The 9,660-nt window shown below is 39.8% G+C and overlaps 1 protein-coding gene across 1 annotated transcript in view; it reads left to right on the top strand.

The window, feature by feature from the left end:
* Positions 1-8,166: 8,166 nt before the first annotated feature.
* Positions 8,167-9,660, top strand: part of LOC107741951 (general transcription factor 3C polypeptide 4-like) — a 13,632-nt gene continuing 12,138 nt past the window's right edge. The window contains exon 1 of the mRNA XM_016554764.1: positions 8,167-8,492. Within this exon, the coding sequence (XP_016410250.1) occupies positions 8,187-8,492 (306 nt within the window). The 5' untranslated portion in view covers positions 8,167-8,186. The remainder of the gene's footprint in view (positions 8,493-9,660) is intronic.

Raw genomic sequence — 9,660 nt, 5'->3', positions numbered from 1 at the left:
GCTCGGACAGTTCGGACAGTATGACTGCAATGACATTCACCATATTCCGCTCAATCAGCTTGCCAAAAATGGACTTGCCAAACTTGCCAAGTGGCATCACTTCAAGTGCTCATAAAAAATGTGCTCTTGCACAAACAGCATGATGAAAGATTGCAAAATTATACTTCTTTTGCTGTATTAAATGTACCTGCAAAGAGTTGCAGGTGCAGTTTTTTTGGACATGTACAGTAGCTGTATTTTTCTTGTGTCTGGTATACTGTCTTTCCCTTACGGCCTGTTGAGGATGGCAGTGCCAGAGTAATAAGGGGAGAAGGTGTCAGAGACAGGTTAACGGTGGGATCGGTCAATGCCAGCAACCTTGTGCCTCTCAAATCCCCCTATCTCGTGTCACTGGCAGGCCAAGAGAGAGAGAGTAAGAGCGAGAGAGAGAGCGAGTGAGTCAGGGTGGTACGTGGGGGGTGAAGCTTGGAAGGGTTTTATCGGGTCTAATTACTCCCGATAGCTGTAATTTACAGGTTGGCAGCAGGGGGAAATCGGCAAGATTCACACTTCTGCGGGTCAGCATCTGTCGCCATTACGGCACTACGCTCGACGATGGCCGGTCAGCGAGCCGGAGGAACGGTAAACAACAAACCGCGTGTGACAGATTAGCGGCGCAGGCTAAAGGACCTTCCACTGACACATAATTTCTCTCACTCCGCGAGTTTGTTTTGCGGCAGCTGTCACCAATAAAACAGAGAGACGGGAGAGAAGAGGGGGAGAGATGGGGGAGGTTGGCTTTTGTTCCAGATCCAGGGAGGTGGGTGGCAGGAGAGGAAGGAGAGTGACCTGTTTAGCAGTCTGGCATGAGCATGCACGGGAATATTCATACAGGAAACCGAGGCACCATTATGTCAAATATGGAACATTTTTTTGCTGACTTTCTCATAATTATCTACTTTCTTTTTTTAGGGACTGTTACAAATTGCTACAAGTTCCATTTGTGCACAGCGAGTGTGGGATAATATATAAAAGAAGTGAGCATGAGCATTTGCTCTGGTTATGTGAACTTGCTGAAGCCCCATCTCGCAATGCTCCACCTAGCCAAGCTTTATCCAATAAAACAGAAAATCGTACAGCAAGCCACAATTTGTGCCAAGTGTACTGATTTGCCCCACTGCAGTCCACTCTCTTTTCCGGCCCTGATCCACATTCTCTCTATTAGCCTCATTGATGGATTCTGGCAGGAAAACTTTTCCTTGAGCTCCCCTTGAAGGACATTCTGTGGTCCTGCTGGGCATGTACTACCACCTTCAAACCACAACAGACTATACATCATCATCACCACCTTGATTCAGAATGGAGAAGATTGTTTACTGAACTTTAGAGTCACTTGATGATCAGACTACACCTTTGAAAAGTGGTCCAGAAAGATGTGTTGGACGCCACCAAGTCTAGATCTAGTTCTAATAATCTATTCTAATTAGACTTAAATGTTTTAGCACATGTAGGCAATGGAAAAAGTGTCAACAAAACTTGTCAAGGACACTCTCCAGGCCTGAATTTTCACAGCTGCAACTATTTGGCTCTGCTCATTGGCGGGTTCACACAGGCCGCTCCAAGTGCTGTCCAATCACCAAACCCATCCATTACACTATCCGGCTGTGGGCAGAGCCCGGTGAGGACCTGTCCTGTTTAATTTCTAACAGCAGAGTGGTGGCTCCCTGTGCCAGCCTCCAGAGTCCCACTGTTCCCACAAGTGCCATATGGGCGGCCCGGCCTTATTCCATTAGCACGGGCAAGACAAGGGTGAGAGCAGGCCGAGGCCCTGGTCCTCCCGGCCCTCCCCTAGCACTGCCACGGGGCATGCCCTGCCCACCACCAGCTGCCAGGACCAGGCCAAGGGACAGTTACAGTTCACTACCCAGCAGAGGAACAGTCAGGAACACTTTACAACTTTGCTATTTTCTTGGGCCATTTTCTGAGGACAGAGAAAACAGTGTTATAGATGTTAATTTAAAGGTTACAGACGTTTACATTTATTCATTTGCTTACACTTTTATCTAAAGCAACTTATAAGCATAAGTGATTCATCCTGAGGAAATGAGGAGAGAAGTGCTGATGTACAAAGTTCAAAAACTGCTAATACAGTGTTTCACATTGAAGTAAAACAATACACAATATAAAACAGTATAAATGGTATTATAGGGCAGCACCCGTAAATAACAACATCATTTGAGCATAGTAGCCAGGGATGCTACTACACAAAAGAGCGAAGGTGTGGTCAATAAATTACATAAGTTGTTCATAAGTCAAGTTGTCATGTTCGCTATAAATAGGCTCTTGATTGTACTATATACAGCACATCCCCACACCGGCAAGCCTTGGAGAGAAAAAAAAAAAAAAAGAGCACTTATGGTCCCCAAAGTAGGAATTGCATGCCACTGGAGATATCTGAACAGGTCTTCCACCTGGACTAGGACAGAAGAAGGGAGAGAGTTCAGATGTTCTGAGGATCGCATGGAAATGTCAGACTGTGTTTCAGCCTGTACCTGCCACTGGACCTGAGGCCTGTTTTAATTAATCATAAAGCACTATGAATTATTAATCTATTATCACTGCGCATACATGTGATCATTCATTTGTCTCTTCTGCTGTTTTTAGCACCCTTACGTCCCCGTTTCTGTTAATATGCCGCAATTCTGGGGAGAACTAAAGGTAGATTAACCTGACAGCACACTTTAATACAGGACATGATACAAAACTACTTAGATGTTCTTATTTCACAAATTCTCCAGTAAGCGTGTATACCAGGGGTGCCCAAACTCGGTCCTGGAGGGCCGGTGTCCTGCAGAGTTTAGCTCCAACCCCAATTAAACACACCTGAACCAGCCAATCAAGCTCTTATAGGCATACTAGAAACTTACCAGCAGGTGTGTTGAGGCAAGTTGGAGCTAAACTCTGCAGGACACCGGCCCTCCAGGACCGAGTTTGGGCATCCCTGGTGTATACAAACAGAACAAACAGGTCAACTCATACTGTAGATGCGCTAAAGAGTGAACAGAGTTGTTGGAAGTATGGGATGCCAGGAGAGTTTGAATACATCTCTCAGAGACTCCAAATAAACTAAAATATCACATTTGAAAACATTTCCATTTACACAATACTTAGATTTGAAATGATATGCAATCACACACAGTACTCCCAAAGCTTGTTTTCTCAAAAAGTTTGCAATGCTCAATTACATATTTAAGCAAGGACTCTTCAAGCAGCGCCTAGGGTGTTTTTTTGCCACACTGATCAGACATCATTGAGCTCTCATTGAGGAGAGATTTAGCTTTGGTTTGGCTGTGTGGCCTGTGATGACTGACAGTAGGAAGCATGGTTTCTCCTACCTACAGGCGCCCTACTGAAGCTTCAGCTCAGGAGGACACAACAGATCTGAGCGAGAGCAACACCTGTCAGGTAAGCCTTCGCAGTTGACGGCACATGAGGTATGCAAAGCCCTCTGCTCTGACGGCTAATCTCCGGTGAGCCATCGTGCGGGGCACCGCAGGCCTCCACAAGGAGCCACCGGGGGCCAGAGCGCAGCAAACTTGCCTCTTCTGCGTCAGACAGCGCTCACATCCTCCCACCAGAGCGGCTAGAGGCAGAGGGAAAGAGAGAGAGGGAGGCACTGATGTGCTCTAAATACATTTCATTATCATCATTATGATTATATCACTGAATGTGTGTTTTTTGTAATGCGCCGCAGCACATCTCCCCAAGGTGCTATCTACACAGCTGAATAATTAAAACAAGTATGATGAACCATCCGTCACAGTTTCCCATAAGAATTCGGGCAGGATATGTGCAAATGGCTCAGCTGAGGAGAGGTCTGCAACTGAAACAATAAAAATGCTCAGGTTAGTATCTACTAATGCAGCTTTGATTGCAAATAATTCAGTACAAGCAGTTAAACAAAATGATGATGAAAGCAGACCATTGCAGTATACACTGAGTGATAATGCATTGGCCATCATTTTAAATTTAGAAAATCATCCTAAATGAGGAGAGAATTACAATCTGAAAAATGTTATTTTCATTATTAAATTTTATTGAAATAACATTATTAATTATCAGGTCCTCTATGTGCATACTAAAGCAATGAGGTTTCTTAAATTAACATACTGTTTGATATAAATATAATACAAATCATACTTGTAAATTGCAGTCATATTTCAGCAACATACTAAGTGCATTTTGGAGAAAGCAAATCTCACACTATTTGCAATAAAACAGCACATCCAATCAGGCAGACACAATCAAGATGAGGCACATTGTAACGGGGCGAACAAGACGGGAGACGTGCGGATCCATATGCAAGGCTTTTATTCCTAAGAGTGGTCAAAACAGGCAGGGTCAAACACCAGCAAACAGGTACAATCCAGGGCGAGACAGAAGAGCAATCCAATAAACAGTCCAAGGTCAAAAACAAGAAGGCAAGGCAAGGCAACACAGAGACTCGGAACAGGGTACAGGCTAAACAATACTCGGCAGAGAATGGTTGTTTGAGTGAGTGTTATATAGTGAATGTGTGATTGATGACAGCTGTGTGCAATCAGTGCTGTGTGCAATCAGTGCAATGGCTGATGGGATATGTAGTCCGGGATGACATGCAACAGTTTGTGTTGTGCGAGAGTCACTGTAATGGAAGGGTGACCTCTGGTGGTGATTGAACGGAAGTCCATGGACAGGATTCGTGACACACATTGCGTTCTATTATGCCAAGCAACCCTGTAGGACTAGACCTGCTTAAATGTGTGAAGTGAATCTAAGAGACAAGTATGAATGAATGTTTAATCCAACAATCCCACAAACCGGTGTCGAAACCCCTGTGTCAAAACCTAGAAAATTATGCACAGCAGGTCACTGAAATATTCATACTATACATGCTTCATTAAGACTGAAATACACAAAGGCCCCGCATTCAAATAATTATTGAAACAAATGACAGATAGATGGAGGGAAGAGTAAAATATTAGCGCCACAATTGCATGTTTGTTTCATAGATTTGTACCGATTTGTTTTATTACAGAGGAAACCTCCGCATTGCTAAATACTTTTGACAACTCAGTTACTTAGTGTCTTGCGAGTGGAGTCTTTGCCAAAGACTGCATTCAGAAAGGAAACAGGACACACTGCTCCTTTTCAACCCTTTCCGGGTGGGAATACTAAACAGATCAAACAAAGCATGTGGTTGTTAATTACACATATCCTGCAACTTGGTCACACAGTTAGGGCTCCTGACCCTTCTCATATGCTCCCACCAATTAATGATCTTTCACCTGTCCCTCTGACATCAGATGAATAGTCTGAGATTTTAGCTGATGGATTATGTCAGTTTATCAAATGACAAATGCTTCACAATTTAGAATGACATCTGTAATTTAAGCACTTAGCACAGCTGATACTGTCTCTTGTACCAATTTTAAGAACACCCCAAAAAAAAAGATACCCACAATATATCACCCCAAACTATTTAGTAGGGAACACAATTTTTAACAATTTATTCTTATTCTAATTCAGATATCATCAGTTCAATCACTTAAGACAATCTTGAATCAAATTATGAAGTAGAAGTTTACTTTCTTACCAACCCCCAAAAAATTATTTGTTCTGTAAATCCTCTTCCTTTTCTCTAAATCTTTACACAGAGACCTCATGAGGGTGGTTTTTATGTATGATAACGATTGGCCCCTGTAGGTCATTTCTAATGGGCAGAGGTGGAAAGAGTACGAAAACATTCTACTAAAGTAAAAGTACCATTACATTAATGAAATTTTACTTAAGTACAAGTAAAAGTACCAGTCTAAAAATCAACTCAAGTAAAAGTAAAAAGTAGCTCATTTAAAATTTACTCAGAGTAAAAATTACTTAGTTACATTTTAACAGTTTATCAAATGACAAATGCTTCACAATTTAGAATGACATCTGTAATTTAAGCACTTAGCACAGCTGATACTGTCTCTTGTACCAATTTTAAGAACACCCCAAAAAAAAAGATACCCACAATATATCACCCCAAACTATTTAGTAGGGAACACAATTTTTAACAATTTATTCTTATTCTAATTCAGATATCATCAGTTCAATCACTTAAGACAATCTTGAATCAAATTATGAAGTAGAAGTTTACTTTCTTACCAACCCCCAAAAAATTATTTGTTCTGTAAATCCTCTTCCTTTTCTCTAAATCTTTACACAGAGACCTCATGAGGGTGGTTTTTATGTATGATAACGATTGGCCCCTGTAGGTCATTTCTAATGGGCAGAGGTGGAAAGAGTACGAAAACATTCTACTAAAGTAAAAGTACCATTACATTAATGAAATTTTACTTAAGTACAAGTAAAAGTACCAGTCTAAAAATCAACTCAAGTAAAAGTAAAAAGTAGCTCATTTAAAATTTACTCAGAGTAAAAATTACTTAGTTACATTTTAACAGTGGGAGGGAGGCAAAAATGGGATAGGCCAAGGGTGTCAAACTCCATTCCTGGAGGGCCACAGCCCTGCACAGTTAGATATAACCCTAATTAAACACACCTGATCCAGCTAATCTAATCATTTAGGCTTATTTGAATGAAAACTACATGGTATGTGTGTTGGAGCAGGGTTGGAACTAAACTCTGCAGGCCTGCAGCCCTCCAGGAACTGAGTTTGACACCCCTGGGATAGGCCTATAAATTTCAAACTAGTTGTTTTTAATTAAAGGAATCATTTATTTAGAATAATAAGACATTTGGGCTGTTACCAGGCATATTAAATCAGTATCAACAAATCTTTGCAATGCAGAGGAAACACAGAAGCTTCATCTGTAGTGGAATTTAGATTACACACTGTTTAATGCAGGACATGAATGCATTTAACCTGCAGTTACAAATGCAGAAATGTTTTGATATATTAAGACAAATTGTTGAATACTCGTTTGAAATTATAAAAAAATCAAATAAAAAAATCAAAAGATACTTTAAATGTGAGGCATATTAAATCAGTATCAACTCATCTTTGCAATGCAGAGGAAACACAGAAGCTTCATCTGAAGTGGCATTTAGATTACACACTGTTTAATGCAGAACATGAATGCATTTAACCTGCAGTTACAAATGCAGAAATAATGTTTTGATATATGAGACATAAAATGTTGAATACTCATTTCAAATTATAATAAAAAAAATTCAAAAGATACTTTACATGTCAAATAAAAAATAAATAAAAAATTGCTAAACTGTCAAAGCTTCATTTTAACCACCAATGCAACGGTGCAAGTATTTACCTTACCTCTACATGCTTGCGAAGGGTTGATGTCGAGATTTTATAAGCTGCTAGTTTGGTCTCCCTAGGCAAACACAGTTTACAGTGCATAATAGAGCTTAAATATGGCCAGGGATTCACTTCATTTCCTTCGAGTTCAACTCATAGGTTAAACTTCAGCAGAATACGACGGGGTTTCGTTTTCAGCTGGGTCTGCACCATAACTCCTGTCTTGTCCGTCTGCATCTTTCTTGTGATTTTAGCGCCCGTTTGTTCTCCTGCCCATTATTTAGGCCTACTGCAGTAGTTTCCAGGGAGCGATAATTTTTTTTTTTTACTCAGTAATGAATGTGTTTTAAAATGTAGCGAAGTACAATACTTAAAACAATATACTTAAGTAAAAGTAAAATTACAGATTTTAAAAATTACTTTAAAAAGTATAAGTACACAAAAAAGCTACTCAATTACAGTAAAGCGAGTAAATGTAATTCGTTACTTTCCACCTCTGCTAATGGGTTAACAAAAAAAAACTTAAAACTAATGTTATAGCCCACCCCGTTTTACAACACTCAGTTAATACTGCACCTTTCCTACACAGTGAACACAGATACCTACATATTCACACTCATTGGAGCATTCAATATATACTAAATGCCGTTAAAAACATGTAAATTGTATATAAATAAAAATAATAGTGCACTATAATATAGTATTATATATATATATATATATATATATAATTTCTCACACATTTCTTATTATTGTTGTTGTTATTATATTATTAGGCAAACAACCAACCATTGTTTTCAGCGTGACTATTGTCAACCTGGCAACCCAGTCCATGCCGCGCTCGTGAAATCCCTCCTCCTCCGGCACCGTAACTTCCTGGAGACGGGTTTTACTTTTATACAGAAAAATGGCGGCTTTAGGCTCAAGTAGTACCTCGGAGAAAGCAGGGACTGCGCCTGAAGCCCAGTCGGGACCGGATAATGATTTCTGGGCGGGACAGGGTCCAGTGGTTCTGCGGGATCCAGCGATTAAATTGCTAAGTCTGGTTAGCGGTCCTGAGCCCCTGTCGTGGGCAGAGGATCACAGACTGGCGGCCTCCAGCACTAACAGCGTGTCTATCATGGAGCTGGTGTGTGACATACACAGTCTCAGTCAAAATCTGGTGCTGCATCGCAGTCACATCCCCGTGCCGGACATCGCTTGTGATCTCAAGGTAACTACTGTGCGCTCCTGCTCACTGCTTTATGGTACGTGCACTGTTGCAACTAAAGCTGCTTAAGCCATGTTTTGACGTGACATGACGTTTATCTATCTCAAGATGTGCAAAATAAGTGTTAATCATCTGCGATGAATTATCCTATTTGATCCCTAATTTTTCCAGCACAAACTGAATGTTAATATGGCAAAATTTTAATTATGTATTTTATTTATTTTAATAATTGTAGCTAACCTGTGGGAAACGAATTAAAAATTACTCAGTTGCGCAGTTAGACGCAATAGAAATATTCAAATATTAAAATGAACATTAACAGTAACATAATTTATTTATTTTTTTAGTCCGTTGTGGGGAGAGATAATCCAAGAATATTTTTACATCCACTTTTTAATTCAGTATAACCATACTCAGAGGCGGATCTAGAAAATATGTTTTAAGGTGGCATGGGGTCTATGAGGGGTGGCAACACCAAAGCAAGCCCCCATGCAGTTTTTGGGGATTTATGGTCTGACATACACAGTTGTTCACAAATAATGTATTACCATTAAGTAATCATCTATACTGTTTAAAATGAAAAATAATTAACATTTAAATATTCATCACGAGACTGTAAATGCTTACACACAATTCAAATACACAGATGACATTCCTGTCCAGTGAACACTGAGATCAATAACACTAACAAAAAACTCTTACTAGGATTCAGGAATAATTTTTGCAGCTCAACGTCTATTACAGTATACATAAATTAAATTACAGATACAGATGTATAATTCAGCAATGAACTTTTGGGAAAAAATCATTTTCATTTTACTACTGTAAAGTATTCTTGCAGTAGATGAAAAGCACTAGAAAAGTTCAAATACCAAAGAATTGTATGAACTTGGCATGCACCACAATACAGTACAGCAAAAAATAAAATTTAAAAAAGTAAATTTAGCATCCTCTGAACATTTGGCCAGATTTACAGTATACAGTACTATAGCAGTTTCTTGGTCTCCTGACACAAGAGTAGCTATATCTCTAGGCAGTCATTTCTCAGTTCAGCAAAAATGCAGTACACATAAAAAATGGTTACAAATAAAATTTGACAGTCACACGCTTGAAGGTGTACAACATGTGCTACAGTTTACTGTACATATAGAATAGTGAAATTTCCATTATC

The sequence above is a fragment of the Sinocyclocheilus rhinocerous genome, unplaced genomic scaffold, assembly GCF_001515625.1.
Source record: "Sinocyclocheilus rhinocerous isolate Xijiao unplaced genomic scaffold, SAMN03320098_v1.1 scaffold826, whole genome shotgun sequence".
NCBI lineage: Eukaryota > Metazoa > Chordata > Actinopteri > Cypriniformes > Cyprinidae > Sinocyclocheilus > Sinocyclocheilus rhinocerous.
This window is presented reverse-complemented; position numbering and strand designations above follow the sequence as displayed.